Here is a 23,788-nt window from a genome sequence, read left to right on the forward strand (position 1 = left end):
ACTAAGAAATATAATTGTAAGCATCATGGTCACATTTTTTTGGAATCAATGTAATTGAGTTGTATACCCAAGCGACGAAGTGCATCTAGAAAATGAAACTACAACCTATTGGGATTGAGAAAAACCTTATAAAACAAAAGCAGCTAGGAATGATCACTTGCCAATATCTGTTAAATAGATTTTTTGGAGGACCTTGTATTCATGAGCTAGGAATGATCGCTTGCCAACCGTTGTTGAATACATTTGTTGGAGGACCTTGTATTCATGAGCTACAGATGTATTCAACAACTATTGGCAAGTGATCATTCTTACAGATGAATTCAACTTGGAATTGAAGGTGTGGAAGTTCCTTTGCATTGCTTGGGTACACAACCCAATTACGTTTCCAAAAAAATGTGACCATGATGCCTACAATTATGTTTCTTAGCTATTGTGAAATCTACATATTTGATAGGAGAAGCATTTGAAGTTTATGTTGTGAATCCACTAAATAGGGTCAAGATTTGATTTGGGAATGTTGGTCAGATGATCTAAGAGAAAGAATGGATAGACAGATGGAGAGAGAGATAATACAAGTGGTAGAAAGAGCCATGCCATTTGCAAGACGCCACCATCCTTTTGGTAGATCAAAGGAAAACATGGTAAGGACTATAATACACATTGTCCTCAAGAATATTATCTAGGAGTCTTTCTATCACTTGTATTATCTGTCTCTCCATCTGTCTCTCAAATCTTTCTCTCAAATCATTAGACCATCATTCTCAAATCAAATCTATTAAATCAACAAAAATAAGTTTGACCATATTTAGTGAATTTACAGTTTCTTTTGCATTCAAGACTGAGATTAATGCATACACAGTAGCCTAACACCAATCACCCATTACATGTCAACTATTAAAGCTTGTCAAATAGTTGCTGAGTTGTACTTCATAAGAGTTAGGTGTTCCTACACCATAGATGGAGATGCTGATGCAAGGTATGATGTTACTGACTTCCCTCTTAACGCCCTAGTCCACCAACTCATACATGAAACCATGGGACAAAAAAGAAAAATGTTGGATTTAAAAGCTTTTTCGATTGGTTATTAGGAGTATGAACGAGGTCTGCATGTCAGATTCGAATGAAGCCCTAATATTCATTCAAAGCCCCCACACCAATATCGGCATGGAGGCTTCGAGTGAAGCCCCTTGGGACCTTCATTCAAATATTTGGCTTCATTTGAAGCCCCTAAAATTTAGCTTCCCCACTTTCCATGATAGAAGCCAGTTGTTTTACAAGAGTCAAAAACAGTTTGTCCTCCATTGTAGAAGCCACTTGTAATATGCAGTTGTTTCATGCAAATCAGAGTCCACCGAATTTACCATCAATCTCTTTCAATAGCTTAGTCCATCTTATCCACTGCACAATAATTCAGAGGAATGTGCCAAGGCATTCCAAATCTTTTCCAATGTATAGACATGTGTCTTAAAATGGACCCACATATAAGATAAGATTCAATGTATATCTGCACAAAATGAAGCTGAATTCTGAAACCATTTACCTTTCATTTATTTCAGTATGGCCCATTTAATTTGCTATATAAATGTCAAAATGCAAGAGATATTGAATTGAGTATAATAAAGTAGAGAGGAACAACCAATGTCTTTGGTAAATGCGGTGAAATTGAAGTGTGTAGCATTTGTTGCACTGCCATTATTACCAACACAAGTATCTCAGTGTGAAAGGAAGAGAAGGCAATCAAGAGGTCAGGTGAGGTATGCATTCAATGTGAGTTCAAGTAAAAGTGTGGAAGTGGAAAGAGAGGAGAGGATTGAGATTGTGGAAGAGATTCTGTCTGGAGAGTGGCCTGAAAGTCTTTCTATACTCAATTTTGAGGATTTTTTAGTTTACTATGAACCACTTGTCTTCAAAGCTCAGGTAGATTTTGTTATAAATGTTTTTGTTATTATGTATTAAGTTTCAATAGATTCAAATCTAAGATTTCCAAGATGAAAAATTTACAATTTAATTTGATTGTCTCAAATTGCTTTTATCAATTTTTGAAATCACACCCATCATCAGAATTATATAGATATCAGAAAGTAGAAAAAAATTATGAACTATAATTAATTTTCATGATTCTTAATTCAGATATATAAATTAGAATAGAGGTATCTGTAAGTGTGAGGAAGCCAAAACTTATGGACAAGAGATTTTTCTATTGAATGTTTATGGCAGAAATGATCAAAGGCCCTGTATTTGACAGTCACAGGTTTTTGACAATTTGTATAAAGTTTTCCCTTTTATCTAATACAAGCTTATGAATTTTGAATCTATTTTAGTAAAAAGAACAGCAATACGGGCATCCACTTTGGCTTCCAATAGAATCCCAGGTGGATCCATTTACCACTCAAATTTATGTTTGCTCACTCCTTAGCTTTTTCCTTGGAGTCGAGATAAAATTTAAAGAAAATATTAATAGATTATATAAATAAATCTTTTAAATTCACATATGTGCTAGTTTTAACATCTGAAAAATTTAGTTAATTTTTTTTACATTTACACTAGCCTATATCTTTTCATAAGAAATATTTTGGTATTACTTTTTTTTTGTAAAGATTTAATTTTTTCTTATAATATATTACTATAATAAAAATATATTAAAGTAAATATTAATTGACATTGTGGTAAATATTAATAAAAATATATTAAAGTAAATATTACTATAATAAAAATTATGAAGATAAGGTAGATTTTGTGTTGCTGAACAAGAAAGCATATTTCTATCTAAAGTATTGACATAAAAAGTTTAGTAACTATCCTAGAAAGTAATCTTGACGAAAGAGAGCATATTCTTGAAGTAGTGACTTGGTAGAAATCCATTAAAAAACACAATACAACCTAAATATGTCAGTATATGGCAGAGAGTTTTACATGGCATTCCTGGGATAAGTAGAATAGTAGTCAAGCCCTATTCAAGAATGAAAAAGCTTGTTATTTTCCAAGGAGAGGACTTCTATCAAGACGAATCATTAAATGTGGAGTGCACTTTGTAACAGACACAAAAGATTGCATGAAAATTGTGAAAGGGGTGCAGAAGATGCTCACTTTTTCCTTGCAGATTAACAAGTAGTTGGTGTTGCTGTTTCTATTAGTGTGAATTATGCAAAGTAGCCAATTGCATTTGATAAGAAACTCAGTGTCAATTCAGACGACATCCATTTCAAAGGAAGAAGAGCTGATAAAGATAAGGCTCTTCAAGCCGTAAGGAGATCAAAAGTGTTCAAAATTCTAAAACCCTACATAGTCGAGAGAAGACAGAGTGTGCAGAGTTTCCCCTAATAGTTGAGATCATGAACATAATCCAAATAGGCAGTTCGTGGAAAGTCGCATAGTATGAGTGAAGAATCTAATGAGATGATACACTGCATATCATAAAAAAGATGCCCCAAAAAAGAGTTACAGACTACAATCCTTATCCCTAATTATGTAATCTGATCTATGCCGGAAGCTAATCATGTCACTAAACATCTCTTTGACTCCCTAAAATCTCTACCCTTAGTTTCACCATTTTAAGATTTATGTATTCACCCATATTTTATACAATTTTTTACATTTTTCTGTGCAATTTTCCAATCATTCCCTCAATAGACATACTCGTAGTATACGGTAATAAGTTGAAAGATTGACCACATGATGACCATTTTGACTATGATGTTAAACGATGTCTTGCATGGGCTATATAATTGAGATATTGAATAAGTTTCAAGAAGGTCCATTTTTATTATGGTGTGTGATGTGGTCTTGTTGAATAAAAGATTTGGAAAAAGATGTGCGGTGTAAATGGCATTCAACTATGAGTGTTGTGGCCTGCCACCCAACTCATTTGTTCCCCAATACTATGAGAAGCAATCTCTTCAAAGATTTATGTAATGTTGTTTGGCTTCCTATAAATGCCTATGAAACCATCTAATTCAAGTAAAATATCGAAAATTCAGAGATAAAAGTTGTTTCTTTGAAAAGCCGTTGTTTTGAATGACCCACTGACCATTTTTATCACTATCTGATATAAATGGTTAGTGATAAAAATGGTACTGTGATCAGTTGGAGTTCCTTCACAAATGAGAATAAGTGGAATGTTATGCCTATACAAATCAAAACATTGAGCCAACTTTAATTTTATACAATAACCAATTAATATGAATGCACGTAAGTGCATCAATTATTCCCACCTCCAGGCGAATCAGCAAAAAAAAGGCGCCGCCGCCCGCTTGGGCGGGCCTGAATGCCCTACTATTCGCCAGGGGAAGGCCCCTAAACAGATTATTGCTAACCCCGAGAAATAGATTGGTTGAAACCAACCTAACCTACCCAACTATTGCTAACGGGGGGCCAGATCAGTAATCTTCGTTCAAACTATCATAAACCCATCAACTGATGTCAAAGCATAATGCAGTAAACTGTTTGAAAGCAATTTCAAATGGAAATAGAAATGAAATGCACCCAATACATTATTTTAAAGGCACATTGCAATGGTTTTCATAAATTAGTCTAATGGAATCACATGGAACTCCTCAAAATTTCAGACGTGCCCTCAAAATTTCTACAATCAAACGCACCAGATCAGACGTGCCCTCACGCCAAGATGTGCCCTCGTGCCAATGTTGATGGAGACCCTCGCGCCAATGTTGATGACCCTCATGCCAATGTTGATGGAGACCCTCGCTCGTGCCAAAGCCAAATGAACCTCGCACAAAAGCCAAATGAAATGTTTTGCCCTTTTTTTTTTTGTTTTATGCTTCCCTGTGTGTCGCAATTCCGACCAAAATAATTGGTTGCAATTGTGACCAACACGGGCTAGTTATTAAAAAAAAAACAAAAATTTGCTTTATAATGCGACCAAGCAACCCATTTAAAAAACTTGGTCGCAATTTTTGGTCGCAAAATGACCTCAAATGCACTAGTGTCCTCTCTATAGGCAGATAAATAAAGTAGCGATATTGCTTCTATAAGGATTTAGTTACAAATGTTTCATTATCTTGAAGTGGTCGATTCACTTGCTAAAATTCTTCTATTGTTAGTAAGTTTAATTTAATTTGTGGCAGGAACATGAGCTTAAGAGTGTGAAGGCATTTTCTTTAAAATTGTTAGAACCTAGGTGAAGAAATCAAGTAATCGTTGATATATTAAAAATTATTTTAATACAACGTAACATAAGGTGGGAAACGTTACAAATATTTGTGAAGTGGTATTCGTTTCAAAACTTTATTATATGGCGACTTCGATACAACCATCATTTTTTTAAAAAAAGTGACAGAAGTTTACATTGATGGATGCTTCCATAGTAGAAAGTCTCTCGACTTAACGACTTAAAAATCTAAAAATTATGTTGTTTAGGTAAAAATGATATGTATGATTTTTTAATAAATTATAGTAAAACAAGTTTATTTCCTCTTTAATAGAATTATTCTTTTAGTAAAAAAGATTTTTTTTATTAATTAAAACCAATAATGTTCTTGAATGAATAAAATAAAATAAATATAAATGAAATGATAACAATTAAGAAAACAAATTTTAATAATATCTTCAAAACTTTAAATATTAAATTTAAGATTACTTTTTATATTAAGAATTAAATAAATACTTTCTCCAAATATTATTTATTATAAAAAATTACTATCATCTATTTAATTAATTTAAACAAACTTAGTATACTAAAATTAAAATTAATTTTTTAATCAAAAATCAAATAAATATTTTTTCAAAAAAATATTTTAATAAAAATAAATATCATGTATTTAATTAATTAGAAAACCTACATAAAAATTTCATTAATAGAAAATGTATGTTGTTGTTTTTAACTTTATCTTTTTATTAATCATTTAAAAATTAAAATAAACATTAATATTATATAAATTAATAGTAGAAAAAGATAAAATTAATTGTATAAAACTTAAAACTTATGTTTTTGAGGTAAAAAAGATATGTATTAATCAAATAAAGTATTAAAATTGTAAAATATTATAATTGCAAAAAAATTTCATTCTAATTAAAATAATATTTTTGAATGAATAAAATAAAAATATCTAAATGCAATGATAATATCTTCACATTTTAAAAAATAAATTAAAACAATATTTGGAAAAAATTGTATACTAAATTTATAATTATTTTGTATGAACAATTTTATAAATAGTTTCTCAATATTTTATTTTCATAAAAAAATAATTATCATCTATTTAATTAATTTAAGCAAACTTAAATTTAAGATTTTTTATATTAAAAATTAAATAAATAGTTTCTTAATATACAATTTTCCCCTCTATTTGTTAATAAATAAAATAATCAAAGTAAAGAATTTTTTTATTGAATAAAAATATCGAAAATAGAAAAAACTATAATAAAATATTTAAATCTCTAGAATAATAAATAAAATAATTTTTTTTATGAAATAAAATATATTTGTATTTATTGAAAAAATTTGTTTTTAATTTTAATTTTCGCAATAGAACTATTTTTTTCAATCTTTTTTTCATAATTAAAATAATGAATATAAATTATTTCTTTAATTAAATTAAAATATCAGAATAAATAATATAAGACCCCTAAATCTGTAAATTAATAAATAAAACAAAAAAATCATCTATTTTATTATTATGTTGAATTTTCCTAAAAACTATGCGTAAATCTTGTCATGTGTTCAAATTTTGCCTATAAATATAGGGTCAAAGTATTTCAAATAACCACAAATTTTAGAAAACTCACATACTGAAAGGTATTTGACATATTCGCATGAATGAAGTTCAAATTGGATTTTTAATTGTTAGTATTTTGGTAGTTGTGTATTTTGCATAGTGTTAAGTATCAATTGTCCATTCAATATATTGATTACTGTTGAAATGGAACAACTATTGTAAGCACTGATATTTAGGATATGTTAGTTTGTGTTTCAAGGCCCTTTGAATAGACACAAGATATTTCGTTAGAGACGACTTGTCACTTGGTAATATCTCCCTATGTTTTAGATTGTAATTTTTTTGTTTACTGTGTGATATGATTTTAGTTTCAAATTAGTCCTCTGAAGAATCTTCCAATTGTTTTGAATTCTATTTTTAGTAAGTAATTATTACATGGATGGTTGGTTTTTTTGGGTGTGCTAACCTTTCTTTTCCTCACTTTTGAACCTTTTGATTAGGATTTAATGGCTTTGTATGCAGAATGTTTCATTAGCATCTCTATGATTGATATAAAAAATAGATTGTGATAGACACTTGGTTTATTTGAGCTAACTTCAATAAGAATTATTATCCTACAAATGAGAGTCTTTAAGCGGTGTTACTTTGATTTTCTCTTCTTATTACATCTACAAGTTTGCAATTATGTGGAGAGATTATGGTAGTTGGTCATCAAAATATTTTTCATACCTCCTTTGGGATGAAGGGGATTTCTATGTCCAAGAGTGGATAGCAACATGTGTGAATGATTCACTCAACAATTCTCAAAATATTAAACCATTAAGCAGGCAACTACAAAACATGAAAGCACGCTTGGGGTTATACTCTAAATCAATTTTTTTGATCCTGATACTTTGTCACTTTCAATCATCAGGTTTCCTATGAACAAAATAAAGAGTGTTGAAGCTTTAAAAAGAAAATCACTCTTGCCTCAATACAACCATGACAAATAGCAAGGGAGACAAGAGGATTTTGTCTTAGAGACATCCTTCAATGTCAAAATGAAGCAAAATGAACTTGATGCTCTCTATAAATTTGAGACACAAGATAGTGCATGGTGGTTTTCCTTGGAATTTTCACCAGTCCAGAAGGTTGAGATGCCTTTCCTTTTCTTGTTTCTTGAGTTATTGGGTTCATATACCATTACAAGAATTTTTGGTAGAGTAACATGTCTATTGGGCAACTTTGCTTTTCATGACATAACTACAGGAGCCAAGAAAGCTCTTTGATTGGGGCAAATGATGAACACAATAGGAATTACCTAGATAATTTGTTCAATTTTACACTGTTGGGCATATATGTAGTTGAGTTAAAACATATACAAAACTTCCTATCGACTATTCACTTGCACCTCATGTGGCCCAAGTGCTAGTGTTAACACTCTTTTGCTTGTGATCCTTCATCCACTTGATTGATGCCATGCTTTTGTAGTCGTATTATTGCTGATGGACTTGATCATGTGTAAAGTACTAAATTTATGCTATTAAGGTGGTTATGTCCATCATTACTACTAATTAAACTTCTCAACTTCATGATTAAAAAATCAAGATCTAGAGTTGTCTTTAGCATCTTCAACAAGATTCAAAAGATATGTTAGGTGAAAGAATGGGAACCAAAATTAGACCTCTTGTTCCACAAGCCTTTATAGTAATTCATTCATGTATTTTTCCTTTTGATTGTGGAATCTAATTTTGTTACTTTGTACCTTGTATATAGAACCTACTTGTCTTATGTAGCATACATGTGTAGAGTATATGGGGTTTCTATGTGTTTAAAGAGCACTTGTTTTGTAGTGTACATGTGCAAGGCATTCTCTAATTATTGATTGAAATATGTGCCCCTATTAAATTGGTATGTACTTGCATCACATGCATGAATGGTGTATAAATTGATGGGATCTCTCTTATCATCATCTATTAAATTCGCTATATTAACATTTTTAACTCCATATTGCATAGAAGCAAGATCTTTGTGCACATATGCATCAAGGAATTATCCTATTTGTTTTGAATCACAAATTGTTATTTTCTTTTAGTAATTTTTATTTAAGTTTGGTTCACTTCACTCTTAAGGAAATATGTGTGCATTTACATGAACCAAACATTTTTAAATATTGTGTTGTGATGGCCATAAACAAATATTTAAGTTACATGCCATAATTTGTGTGGCTTGCAAATCTAATAAAAAAGGATGGACTCCTTCTTTGACAAAATTTAGCACAACAATTGATCTATTTCACACACAAACACAACATTTGATCTATTTCACACATGAAATGAACTCACCTCTTGACAAAATTCTACAAGGAATTGATTTGCTTCATGGTTTGACAAAACAAAACAAAAAATATTTTCTAAATGTCCAAATATTATAAGATCAATGCTTGCTTATACATAATGTTGATTTCACAATGTCTGATTTGAATCTTAGCACCTCCTTCTCAAAAAAGAACTACTTTATAATTGCAATTAAAATTGAAATTTGTTCTAAGAAATTTTACTATGGATATGTTTTTATATTTCTTCCAAAGGAACATCAATTGATCATCTCATTTTCATCTTTAATTATATTATTAAATGACTGCAATTTGTCTAGCAATATAACAATTAGGATATTCCTTGTATAACTAAGGCCTAATATTTGTTCACTAGCCCCAACTTGCCTTCACTTTCTTGATATCAGTTGTATAAAAACTCCTTCCTACAAGTCTCTAATAATGGGACAATATCATAGGCACAGTCCTTTTCCTACAAACCAATAATTGTTAGTTTTGGTAGCTTTGGACAGTTTTTCGTTCTTATGTAAATATTTAGCAAATAATAGTTTCACTAATTAATTAGTTAGAGTAGGGAACAATTATTTGTTAAATGATTGACTCTTTTAGAAGCAACTAAAACCAGCTTGGTTAGGCTTGTTAAGTTGTTCTTTTATCTCAGTTGTCAATTGAGAATCAATCTCAACCGTTGGTTTTCCAACTAGAGTAGTATATAAGGGGGTCAGGGGGGCCTTTGGAGAACACAAGTTTGAGAAGCATTTGTAGTGTTAGCAAATGAATTTTTAGTGATAGCAAATAGTCTTGTAGTGTTAATAAGGGTGCAGTGATAGCAGTGGAGGAATATCATTAGGAGAAATTGGGAGGTTGTTGAAGTTCTGCCAGTGAGAGGCAAGGAATTTTGTATCTCTTGATTTGCTAAAGTTAATATAATTCCTCATTTGTAGAACTGGTTTTCCCTTATGGGTTTTTCCAAGGACAGTTTGTCCAAAAATATTGTATTCATTGTGTTGCTTATTTCTTTACGTATTTTATTGGTGAAGTTGCAGTTGTTTTATTTTTCAATATTAGTTGTGAATTAGTTTTTGGCAATTAAATAATCGTTTAAGATAGGAGATTAATAATCAATGATTACAATAGGAATTTTCACGTGGTATCATAGTAATGTTGAGGGTAGAAATTTTTTTCCCTAGGAAAAAAATCAAGGGTTTATGAAACCTAGGTTAATCTCTTTAGATTTATTATTGCTCTAATCCCTTGAGATGGCTTCAACTGGTTTGAGAGATCAAAATACATTTGATGGTGTCTGGAAAGCCAAACTTTCTTTATTGTTGAAAGATAATGGTATCGAGGATTATGTTACTAGTGTTGTAGTTGTACCTAGAGATGTGACACATCTTGCAACATACAAGAAGGACAATGCCAAGGCAAGGAGGATAATCCTTGATGGTGTCAAAGATCATATTGTTCCACATATCTCAGAGTTAGACATGGCAAAGATGTGGGATGTCATTTTGAATCTGTACGAGAATGCTACCATCAATAGGAAGATGATTCTTAGAGAAAAGTTGAAGAATACCTGGATGAACAAGGGAGAAGATGTCACAAATTACCTCACTAGGCTTAGACTTGTCAAGGACAAGCTAGCAATTGTTGGAGATAGCCCTAGTGATGAAAAACTCATGAGAATAGCCCTAAATGGGTTTACTAAGCAAAATAGTGTCTTTGTTCAAGTTGTCAATGGACAAGACACCTTACTGAGTTGGAATTGATTATGGAGTGATTTAACTTGGGAGGAGTATATACTAAGTCTTATCAATGGGGCCAATAAGAGTTGAAAAAGTGAGGTGGAACAAGAGAACATTGCCCTAGCGGGAAAAGGGAAAGCAAAGAGTGGGTCTAGTAAAGGATCAAATTCACAAAGTGAGAAGAAGAAGAAGAAGAAGCAGAAGAAGAAGAAGAAGAAGGACCTTTCTAAAGTCAAGTGCTTTGGTTGTCAAGAGTATGGTCACTCTGATAGTGATTGCCTAGAAAGGAAGAAGGGAGAGAAGCAGGTGGCAACTTCAACAAGTGCAAAAGAACTCTCTAGTAGAATGGAAGATGAGTTTGCAATCATAGCTTGTATGGTTAGCTCAACCTCACAGTTTGTTTGGTATATAGATAGTGGGGTGTCATTTCATATGACAGGATTTAGAGAGTACTTCTCCAATTATAAGGAGGAGAACACCAATATCCAAATCTCTATGGGAAACTTGTCCAAACTCAACCCAATTGGGAAAGGGATTGTTCAGTTTCAGAGGGAGAATGGAAAGATAATTCCACTTCATGATGTGTTGCATGTGAATCTGATTTTTGTATATGTCCTTTAAGATAAAGGGTATAATGTACTCTTTAGAGGGACACGTGTTGATAAAGCATAAGGATTGAAAATCACCCATAACTATTGGAGTTAGGAGTAGTCACTTTTATAGGTTGCAATTTGATACTCCTAAGGGACTCATGAACAACAGTAATCCTAGAGATTTTGGAGAGATATGGCATAGGAGGATGGGCTATATTCATCATTGAGCACTTAAATTGCTTTGTGAGACAGTGACAGGTGTTCTAGAGGTGAGCACAAAGCATCATGATGTATGTAAGAGATGTGTGTTAGGGAAGTTTGCAAAAGCCTCTTTTCCAAGGAGTGACACCATATCTGAGGATGTTCTTGATATAGTACATTTAGATGTATGTGGACCTATGTCGACAAAATCTCTTAGAGGATATGAGTACTATGTTACTTTTATTGATGATTTCTCTAGGAAGACTTGGATATACTTCTTGAAGACCAAGGATGAGGTTTTTAGTCACTTCCAAGAGTTCAAGGCTCTTGTGGAGAATTCGATAGGAAGGAAGATAAAGGTCTTTTGATCAGAGAATGGAGGTGAGTACAAAGGAAACGTCTTCTAGAGTTTTGTACTAGGGAAGGAATCAAGAGAGAGTAGAATGTTCCTTATAATTCACAATAGAATGGAGTCACTGAGAGGAAGAACTAGTCTATATCAAAGGCAGCAAGGGCTATGCTACATGACTAGGACATGCCCCATTACTTATGGCTAGGGGTGTGTAGTACCACATTTTACATTAGGAAGAGGGTTTGACACAAGGTGTTGGGGAAGATGACACCAAAGGAAGCTTTCATAGGGTAGAAGCCAAATGTTGGTCACTTTAGGATATTTGGGAGTTTGGGATATTGTCATATTCCAAATGATACACGTACAAAGTTAGATCAGACTGTAGAGAGAGGGTACCTTGTTGGGTACAGTGAAACTTCAAAGGCATATGAGATTTTTATCCTTGAGACCCGAAGAATTATCGCTAGATGTGATGTCAAGTTCATGGAGGACAAAGCATTTAAAAGGTCCAAAGATTTGCCAACAGATGATCAGAGTGAGTAGCCAACAAAAGCTCCAAGGCCAAGTCAAGGGTAGCAAAGCTCAAGTATAGTTACTAGTACAAGTGTAGGCTTGGGTGGTGAAGACTCATTGAATATGGAGCAACTAGTGTAACAGGAAATGCATCAAGAAAAAATGGAGATTGATATTTCATCCTCTACAGTTGGCAATAGAAACCATGAGGTTCAAGATACATGTAGGGATACTCACGAGTATGTGGGAGCTCCTAGGAAGAGTACCAGACAACAGAGACAACCAGTCAAGTTCAATGACTATGTGGCATTAGTTAGTCAGTTGATAGATAGTGAGCCTTCCAGCTATCAGGAGGTTGCAGAGCATCAAGTATGGCCAGATGCTATGGTTGAGGAATATTCCTCAATAATGCAAAATGATGTGTGGGAGGTAGTGCCTAGACCAATAGATAGGGTAGTAGTTGGATCATGTTGAATCTATAAGATAAAGCACGGTGTAGATGGTAGCATCAAGAAATACAATGCAAGGTTTGTAGCAAAGGGGTTCTCTCAGGAGGAGGGAATAGACCACGAGGAGACATTTGCTCCAATGGCCAGGCATACTTCTATATGAGTTGTGATATCATTTGCAGCACAGATGGGATGGAAAATCCATTAAATGAATGTAAAGACAACATTCTTTAATGGTGAGTTGAAGGAGGAGGAATACATAGAGCAACCAAAAGACTTTGTAGCACACAACAAAGTGACCCACATATGCAGATTGAAAAAAGCCTTGCACAGACTCAAGCAGGCTCATAGAGTGTGGTATGAGCGTATTGATACATACTTGTAGGAAATGGACTTTGTGAAGAGTGAAGCAGATGCTAACGTCTATTACTTGGTGGTTGGGGGTGAGGTTCTCATTCTTGTTCTTTATGTGGACGACTAGTTTCTTATAGGTTCACTAGGGCTTATAGAGGATTGCAAGAGGGACCTTTCAGAAGAGTTCGAGATGAAGGATTTGGGACTTATGCAATACTTTCTAGGCATGGAAGTATGACAGATAGATGGAAAGATTTTCCTTGGTTGAGAAATATTGCATTGAGATCTTGAAGAAATTTGGGATGGAGGATTGCAAAGCCATATCTACAACCATGATCATGAATTGGAGGAAGGTAGATACATCTAGGGAGAAGGATGTAGATCCCACCTTATATAGGCAGTCGATTGGTTTGCTTATGTATTTGGTCAACACCAGGCCAGATATAGCATTTGCAGTAAACTCTCTTAGTCAATTCATGGTTGAACCCAAGAGAATGCATAGGACAACGACTAAGCATGTGTTGCTTTACTTACATGGTATAGTTGAGTATGGGATCACATATGTTTGAGGTGAAGGTATCAAATTGATAGGCTATACTGATGCAAATTGGGCAGATAATACAATAGACAAAAGGGGCACTTTAGGATGTTGTTTTAGTTTGGGATCAAGAGTTATATCTCGATTCAGTAGGAAGCAGAAGTTTGTGGCTTTGAATTCAGTAGAAGCATAATACATAGCAGCTAGCATGGTGACATGTGAAGCTATATGGCTTTGAAAGTTGTTAGTAGCCTTATTTGGTTAGAAGTTGAGACAACTGTGATACACTGTGACAATCAGAGTTGTATCAAATTGTCTAAGAATTTAGTATTCCATGATAGGTCTAAACATATAGACATCATATATCACTTCATTAGAGATTGTGTACAATGGGGATTGTTCATCTATGGCACATACCTATAGAGGAGCAGGTAGCAAACATTTTAACTAAGGCATTGGGGAAGGCAAAAATTCTTCTTCTTCAGAGATAAGTTGGGTGTTGTGCAAAACAACTTCCTCGCTAAGAGGGAGTGTTAGTTTTGGCAGCTTTGGACAATTGTTCGTCCTTATGTAAATATTTAGCAAATAATAGTTTCACTAACTAATTAGTTAGAGTAGGGACGATTATTTGTTAAATAATTGACGCCTTTTAGAAGCAACTAGAAACCAACTTGGTTAGGGTTGTTAAGTTATTTTTTTATCTCATCTGTTGATTGAGAATCAATCTCGACTATTGGTTTTCCAATAGGAGTAGCATATAAGGGGGTCAAGGGGGCATTTGGAGAACACAAGTTTGAAAAGCATCTGCAGTGTTAGAAAATGAATTTGCAGTGATAACAAATAGTCTTGTAGTGTTAGCAAGGGTGCAGTGATAGCGTTGAGGATAGCAATGGAGAAATATCAACAGCAGAAATTGGGACATTGTTGGAGTTCTATCAGTGAGAGGCAAATAATTTTGTATCTCTTGATTTGTTGAAGTTAATATAATTCCTCATCTGTAGAACTGACTTTCCCTTAGGGGTTTTTCCAGGGACGATTTGTCTAAGAATATATTGTGTTCATTATGTTGCTTATTTCTTTTTGTATTTTATTGGTGAAGTTGCAGTTGTGTTATTTATCAATTTTAGCTCTGAATTAATTTTTGGCAGTTAAATAATCGTTTAAGATAGGAAATTAATAATCAGTGACTGCAATAGGAATTTTCACAATAATAATATGAAAAAACTTCAACTATTTCATGTTTCTGAAAAATTTAAGATCTTAGATTTGGATCCAATTGCTTGTGTCTTGTTGAATGCCAAAATTTCACTCAGGGGTCAACGATTCTTTTATTTTAGTGTTAATTTGTTTTTTAAATTTAACAAAAAATTGGGTGTACATAATCCCCCATATTATGGAGTGTGATATTCAAATGTTGCCTAAACCTCCATTTTATTGGGTTTTAATTGCTAGTCTTAATAAACAGTGGTGAAGAATTAATTGCAAGAGCTACTAGCCCAAGGTGTTATGAATCACCATGAGCTTTGTATCCATACAAGATTGATCATTTAGTGCATGATTCTAGATCCCTCTATAAGATAAACATAAAGAACATGTAGCTTCAACATCATATATGTTGGTTGATCAATTGCAATGAACAAAGTACTTTCCAAAGCTAGATATTACTTTCATGAGATTGATGATGATAATCTGAAAATAGATCAAGAACGCTATTGGAGTTGGCTAATCTGAAAAGGGATTACTCATTTAAGCCAGAAAATAATTGAAATAGAGCTGTGGAAAAACTTTTTTTTATGAAGATCTTCCACAAAAAATTGGTAGTTGTCCAATATGGGAACACGAGTCTTATGGCTGAACCACTTCAACTAAGAGTCAAGGACTAAGGGGTATCCATTCCACCAAATTCGTCAGTGCCCAATCCCAGCCTCATCCCTTTTCAATGTTGGAGCCATGCACTCAACCAAACTTGATCCCTAGTGGGCTCTTTAAGAACCTTTCAACTTCACTGGTAGACCAAGCACCCATTGATGGAAAATCAAATTTTGTAACATAACAAAGATAAATTGTGCACTGACCCAAATACTGAAGGTATTAATGTTCGACAAGAACATAGCATTGATGATGAGTTTGACTATTATTGGACTTGCTTAATTGGTTCACTGTTATCAAACTTATCCTATGCAAACAAAAAGATGTCAAAAACAACCTAAGAGCCACCGTCAAAAATAACCTAAATATTTCCCCATATGTCAAAAATAACCTAAGAGCCACCGTCAAAAATAACCAAGGTATTTCCCCTTAATATGGTAAAGGTTTTTCATGGCTGCATAACCGTTGCCTTCAACCATTACCCACTCATTCCAATTAGTCTTGAAAAGACAGTCCGTGCTGTTTTGGCAAGTTCAAGCATACCAACTTCCTTGGTTTTGGTTTCAATTTTCAAAGATTTTATTCGATTCTTTATAAAATCCTCTTTTTTCTTTTTTTCTTTTTTCCATAAACCTCCAATAACATCAATATTTAATAAAAAAAATGAAATATTTTCCTTATAGCGTTCAGGAATATTTATTGAGTTAAGCTATTTTTGTTTGTATCTGTCTTTATGAGGTGATAGTGCCATTAGAAGTGTAAAACAGATTCAGGACTTGTATGGTGTTTGAATATCATTATTCAGGGAAGAAAAAAATGTCTTTGAAGGCTTTCAAAAGGTAGTAAACCATTTGTAACAGCTCGATATGGTGCCCTGAGGAATTTCAAAATTACTTCTATAGGATTTTCAAGATCATATTGTTGTTCTCTTATTTTCCTGCTCTCTTTACTTTTTGATATATATTCCCTTAGATTGCTAGGCACACTTAGATTTGCAACTACAAGAATTTCGTTTTTCTGTAATTCATTAAATTTAACAGCAACTTCTCTGATAAATATATATTAAGATTTGAAAGAGTTTGTTCATGGAGAAAGACACGGAAAATCCACACTAGTGACAGATAACATACACAAAATTTGCATCTAGTACTGGAAACTGAAAAAGAAATTCAATAGTTGTTAAATTGAATGAGCCATTGGTTTGCAAAGTAATGAGGCCCATATACCTGAATTACGATCTAGTTTATCTAGTTTATGCAGTTGGTATATGAAATCACAAATAAATATAACTAATTATTCCACCCTAATTACAGATAACATATCCAACATTGCATCTAGTATTGAAAAAACAAAAATCAATTGTTAAATTGAACGAAGGGTAGGTTTGCAAAGTAATGAGGCCCAGAGGCCTGATTTAAAACCTAGCTTTTCTCGTTTATGAAGTTAGTACAGAAAATCATAAATAAATCTAACTAATCTGATGTCAGGATTTCTAAATGTTAGTCAGGCACCTCCGCCATTTCCCACTGAATGGGTTGGTAATCACCATCCAAACATATATATGAAATTCATAGCCCTCTCTAACATTGCAGCTTCTTTACATGATTTGTGGTATGAATATCAGTAAATTGCAATTGCTGAAAACGAATAACAAGATCAGGAAAATTTGCCCATTTTTTGCTTATCCTGAATTTCAAAGCTGCCCTGAGATTAACAGGCATGCAATGAGATCAGTACTTTTATCAACTATAAAGCCAGGATTGATAATTATCTGAATTACGAGGAGATTGTGTGTGTTGGTATCAATATGTAAAGAAGGAATATGTAAAAGCATTATTTCATTTGCCACTATTTTGTGGAAACTCATCCAGTTTCCCACTGTTACGAAGATCAATATTTTGTTGGAATTTATCACAGGCTATTGCTTCCAAAGAGTAGTACTTTAAAATATGAGACTAGCCTTATTATAAGAAAATTGATTGATTGCCATAACTCACATATATGTTGTTTCAGCATTTCATAATTTTGACCAATTTTGATAATGTACGCTTCCAGCACTGCTATTGACACTTGGACTTGTGCCTTTCTATTCATTTGGTCCCACTGGCCACTAGTAGGCATCTAAATTTCTTTAGCATCAAGTTACGATACTGCATTACCCAAACAACCCAGACAAAAGAGGGGAATCTCAATGCCACATTTAAAATACAGTCTTTGAATGCCCTATGCAGTTAAAAAGGCACTGTGAATATTATCAATTACAGAATATATGTGCCTCAACTACTGAAAGACTTAGCTTACGTGCTGCAGTAAATCAGACAGCAATTATGTATATCTTTAATAATTAAGAGATCATTATTAAAGAGTTTGCTAGAACTTAATGAAACGACAATTGAGCCAAAATATTTTAAAAAACATTAAACAGAATATACTGATTACATATGCAGGAGATGCTATTCTAAAGATCAAGCATGCAATTCCTTATTAATGCTGATCACTATTGATAGAGTATACTATGAATCAAGCCTCCAAATACCAATTAACTTTATGTTTAAGCTACCCAGATTTATATATCTATTTATTAGGTATAGTATCTTACGTGTTCTTTAATGTCATAATATTTTACAAATGCGATACCCTGCCATGGAAGGGAGCTACAGCCCAGGGGGGTGGGGATCCATTGTTTTCAGAGTATTTTAAGAATGCAGTGTCGTGGATGAGGGGATTCTAGTCCATGGAGAAGAAGTTTCCTTGTTTTCAGAGTATTATGAGAGTAATTTAAGAATGCAGTTCCATTCGAGAAGGGGGTTATAGCTTCTATATATTCAGAATTTTTGAAGAATGCACTTGAAGAGAGGAGCTTGAGCTTCCTTCATAGGACATATTCATATATTCTATGGCACCACCTTGCTACAAAAGAAGCTGCTTAGAAACTTCAGCTAGCCCTCTCCTTGAGACCATTACTTAAGAGGATATAATATATATTAAGTTTATTTCCTCAGATCTACTTAATTTTAACCTTATCAGATAATATTTGCAGTATCTGTTATTACCCAGAAGACTATCCTGTAGACCTAGGACAGTCGTAAGCAATAAGGATCTATTAGTTTTTGTTTCTTTTTAATGGAGGGTTCAGACCTGGAGGCAGTCCAGCAGAGGCACAAAGTCAGTGAGCTACCAACCAGCGAAGGCCATTACAGAAATGTTTAGCAACCTGATAAGGGCACACTCATGCCTGAAAGCTCATCGGCTAAGAGCCAAGGACTGAGGAGTATCCATTCCGCCAAAATTGCCCAAGCCACTATCCCTGTCTCATCCCTTATGGTGTCAGAGCCTTGCACTCAGTAAGACTTGATCCCTGATGGGCTCATTGAGAACCATTCAACTTCACCAGTAGACTAAGGGCCCGTTGATGGATCTAGGATCTATTAGTTTTTATTCACTCCGCTCTATTGTATTTCTATCCTATTAGATTGTTGTATTTCGTAGAAAAATATTATATTTATATCCTATTAGATTGTGGTATTTCCCAGAAAACTATGTAGCCCACCCAAACATTCAAACATTCTTCCACAAGCTAATATTCAGCTAGAGCCAATCAAGTTCCCCCTTTTGTTTTCACTCCTACGTCTTCATTCAAAAAATTGTGGTATTTCCCAGAAAACTATGTAGCCCACCCAAACATTCAAACATTCTTCCACAAGCTAATATTCAGCTAGAGCCAATCAAGTTCCCCCTTTTGTTTTCACTCCTACGTCTTCATTCAAAAAACAGAAAATTGCTCTTGGCCAATAAAAGCATTCTAATCAAATGAGTAAACTATTTATGGTATGCCCATGAACCAGGTGGACTGAACTCCCATAGCATCTATCCTGCTGAATAAATCCTTTATTAGAAAAAAGCCAAATGGAAAACATAACCTAGCTTTCAATAAACTTAAACCCTTATGCCAAATTACATTTACCCAAAAGATAAAACTTTAGGGCAAATCACTCTTGCTACACAAAATGAGATATCTTAAAGATTCAGTATTGCAGAATGACACCAATTGAATAGACAGATAACAATTTACAAAAGAATTAAAGGATTACTTCAAATTTTTTACAGATCAAACAGATATTTAATTTTGGGGGAAGTGATTCAAAACACGCGTCTTCTCGGGTCTGTTTGCAAATATAAATAATTAAAATCAATTCCCCAGATGGACTCACCTTGAATTTATATTATTCCAGAATTCCACATACCCAATTATGCCCGATTACTTTAATCGTCATCAATTTCGGCAACTGGCATCTCAAATTTGCAGATTGGACAAACATGGTTGTAATCTAAAAGCCATTCTTCAATACACCCATCATGAAAAACATGCTCACAAGGCAATTCTTTCCCCGTTTCGCCTATTTTCATATCCTCAATACAAATCAAGCACCGTAACTCCTCATCAATCTTTACCAAGGGCAAATCGTATACAGAATCTTCATCTGCCTGACTCCACTTAAAAAAGAGATATTCATCCTGGGCATCCATGTCCTCTCGAGCAGCCTCAACAATTTGTTCAAGGTGATTTTCTCTCACCTGCAAATCCATTTCGTTTTCTGCTACAAAGATGCCCAATCTCTCCTCCAGCCATTTGCAATCAAAGTCATTGTAGTTCACCTGGGAGTTTCTCCAATCGCCATCAAAATCAAATTCTACCCTATTATGAACCCAATAAGACATTGCTCTCTGTGCTGCAAAGCCCACTACTGTCGGGTATTTTCCTCTTGGAGAATTTCCCTTTGCCAGAGTGAAGTTTATACTATGTTCATCTCCGAATAACCACTGGTGAATATCGTTTGTATGAGGAAAAATAGTCAATATTATTATTAAAACAATGGTGGCCCTACGAGAATACTAAGAGTTTTTGAAGCATACAAAACTTTCTAGTGTCTGAAATTTCCAAATACAGACGAATAATTATTGCAAGAATTAATTTTTTATTGCAATTTTTTAATGTAATACATTAACATGCAGTGTACGTAAGTTCCAAATATAGAAGAGAAGTTATTGCAAACTTTATTTTACTGGATTTTTATTAAATATTTTGTTAACAATAACATATTCGGAGGTATATTTGAAAGGTTTACAACTAGCACTTTTTGCATGCATTTGTGCATGCAACCATTAGGTCATAGTATTATTATTTAAATTTAATATTATAAATTTAATTTCTTCTATATATATATTTTTAAAAAAAATATTAAATTGATATTACATTTTATACATCAAAATTTTTCATAAAAATAAATTTATGATAATATAAAAATAAGACAATATATTTATAAAAATATTAAATACTATTATCTAAACTATTAATATGTATATTTATAATTCTTTAGGCCAATTAAGTTATAAATATTCATTTTTTCAAATTTTAGAAAAAATCTTTAAATATCATTCATCATAACTAATTAAAAATAATAATAAATACAACAAATTAATTAAAAAAATAAAAATAAAAACTTCTATTTAAATTTTTACCCGTGGTGTTGTAGACTCTTGCCTAAAATATTATTGAAAATGTTAAAAAAAAATTGATATTACAATTTTACAAATCTTCACATACATCAAAAATTTTGATAAAATAAATTTATAATAATATAAAATTAAGACAATATATTTATAAAAAATATAAAATACAAGATAATATTTGATTATCTTAACTATTAATATTTATATTTATAACTCTTTATCCTAATTACTTTTTAAATATATATTTAAAAAAAATTTAAAAAATCTTTAAATATCATCCATCATAACTATTTAAAAATAATAATAAATCCAACAAATCAATTAATAAATAAAAATAATATAACTTTCATTTTAAAAATATTATGAAGAGTGTTAAAAAAGTGAATCATCACAAAAATCATTTGTGAGCAAAAGTTAAAATTTTGGGAGCATAAATTAGTAGAGGTATTATAAATATGCTTAATTAATTTTATTTATTTTTATATAAAATATATTAATTTATATTTAAGAATTATTTTATTTTATTAAATATTTAAATTATTATCTATTAATTCAATATTTTCATTTTGTAAGAATAGTTAAAAAAAAAAAAAGCTACATTTTATGATATATATATATATATATATATATATATATATATATATATATATATATCATGAAAGAGTTTTATTAAGGTCGTAGTTCAAATTTCAAGAGGAATATCACTCTGGATTTCTAAGTTGTGATTCTTGATTTTCCATTTGTCATATTTGTCTTACTCTATTTGTAACTAGAATAATATGGGAATAATATCCTATATGACATCAATGCTAAGTGAACTCCTTTTTTGTTGATATTGAAATTGGACAAAGAAGATATCTTTGGAAAGTCAATTGTAAGCTATTTACAATGGTTGTGGTCTTATAATCATATTTAGTTCCAATCTGTATTATTAATTTTCATGATTCTTCCAACATTGGAAAACCATTGAAATCTCTTTACTTTTGTGTGCACACTTTTTCTAATTTTCGCTAGGTACATTTTATTTATTTTTTGTTGTGTTCACTATCTAGTCAATTTGGCACCTAAGATGGAATTATTTGTTGGAGAGGACTATATTTGATATTATTTATATGTACTACGGGATTTGGGGTGTAATTTTTCATTTAAGGATGTATCATGCTTTTCTATCCATCCTTCTATTATCAGTCTAGCAAAGGGTAAATATAAATCTTAGCAATATGACATCCTAACACGCCTTAGGTAGCTAGACAATTTTCCTTATTTGTATGAATTGATCCCTCAACCAACCTTAGATAGGGATACATACTCTTAGAGGATCACTAAATGAACATGTTATAGGAGTGATTTGTTCTAGTAAATTATAAGAATATTGTTCATGATTAGACATTGATTGTCCTCAAACATTTTGGAGTCCTTTGGGAGATATATGGAGATACTTGTATTTTGACATTCCCTAAGGGTCCTATTGTAGATTATCTTATTCCCCTTGCACATGCAAATTCCATACCCTATGATCATGGTACTTTTGAGATTTTTTAGTACATTGCAAGTATTTTATGACTTAAGGAATTAGATGTGTGTCTCATAGTTCTCACTCCTCTCATTGAGCTACTGTCCCAATCTTCATCTTTTGTTGTTCTCGATAAACGTTATACTTTTTTGGTCTAACTGGGCATTGAGTGTGGGGGTGAATTAGTGCAAAAATAAATCTAACAACAAAGCTAACAAACTTCCAAATCAACCAATATTTAAAACTAAAAACACTGTAGAACATTATCGCATCTAACATACACAAAGATTGACACAATACACCATCATTCTGGTCTTGTGGAAACCCTTCTTAGAGGGGAAAAAACACGTTGGGAATGGCACCCACAATATTTTGCTGAGTTCCATAAAATATGGAATGTTAGGATCGATTACAACCACTTTGTTAAAGGTATACTAGGTTAAGAGTATCAAAGCTCTATTAGGAGCTAGAAACTCCTGCTAGAGACTACTTTGTTAAGTGTAGAAAACTTTCTAGTTTACGAAATTTCCAAATATAGACAAAAAATTATTGCAAGAATTAATTTTTTAGTACAATTTTTAATATAATATATAACTTTTAGTGTATGTAAGTTTCCAATTATAGAAGTGAAGTTATTGGAAATTTTATTTTATTGGATTTTTAAAAATATTTTGTTAAAAATAAAATATTAATAGGTATAGTTGAAAGGTTTATAATTAGTATAGGTATTATAAATATGCTTATTCAAAATATATTTGAATAATTTTTTTTATAGGTAATGGGCTCAAGTCTAGATTATTTGTCTTAAGATTGAGTAGATTCAAACCCTGAGACCTCTTAGATAAGAGGCTCACAAATTAACATCATTTTGTAAGCTCTTAACTAATTTAATTTAATTTTTATATAAGTATATCAATTTCTATTTAAGAATTATTTTATTTTATTAGAATATTATCTATTAATTTAATATTTTTAATTCATAAGTGTAGTAAATATTATAGTGAATGACTTTATGAGAGAGACCATACACCTATTGTTAACACTTAATAGAACTTGTCACCATAGATGATATTAAACAAGGAACAAAGAATTTGATAAGTGGTAAAGTACTAGACATATGTGGGTTGTAGGCTAATTATTTAAAGTGAGGAATTAAGTCTCT

The 23,788-nt window shown here is 32.3% G+C and overlaps 1 protein-coding gene across 1 annotated transcript; it reads right to left on the reverse strand.

Moving 5' to 3' along the window:
* Positions 1 to 19,669: 19,669 nt before the first annotated feature.
* Positions 19,670 to 20,502, reverse strand: LOC149541457 (uncharacterized). Its single transcript, XM_089796715.1, has one exon. It carries the CDS (start codon positions 20,319 to 20,321, stop codon positions 19,866 to 19,868), a length of 456 nt encoding a protein of 151 aa, XP_089652841.1. The 5' UTR covers positions 20,322 to 20,502; the 3' UTR covers positions 19,670 to 19,865.
* Between the last annotated feature and the right edge of the window lie 3,286 nt (positions 20,503 to 23,788).

Source organism: Cupressus sempervirens, chromosome 8 (genome assembly GCF_028749045.1).
Source record: "Cupressus sempervirens isolate cs-2001-9-10 chromosome 8, ASM2874904v1, whole genome shotgun sequence".
In the NCBI taxonomy this organism is placed as follows: domain Eukaryota; kingdom Viridiplantae; phylum Streptophyta; class Pinopsida; order Cupressales; family Cupressaceae; genus Cupressus; species Cupressus sempervirens.

Bases quoted from the DNA above. Each gene is read 5' to 3' on its own strand.
- LOC149541457 (XM_089796715.1), bottom strand. From the start codon at position 20,321: ATGTCTTATTGGGTTCATAATAGGGTAGAATTTGATTTTGATGGCGAT.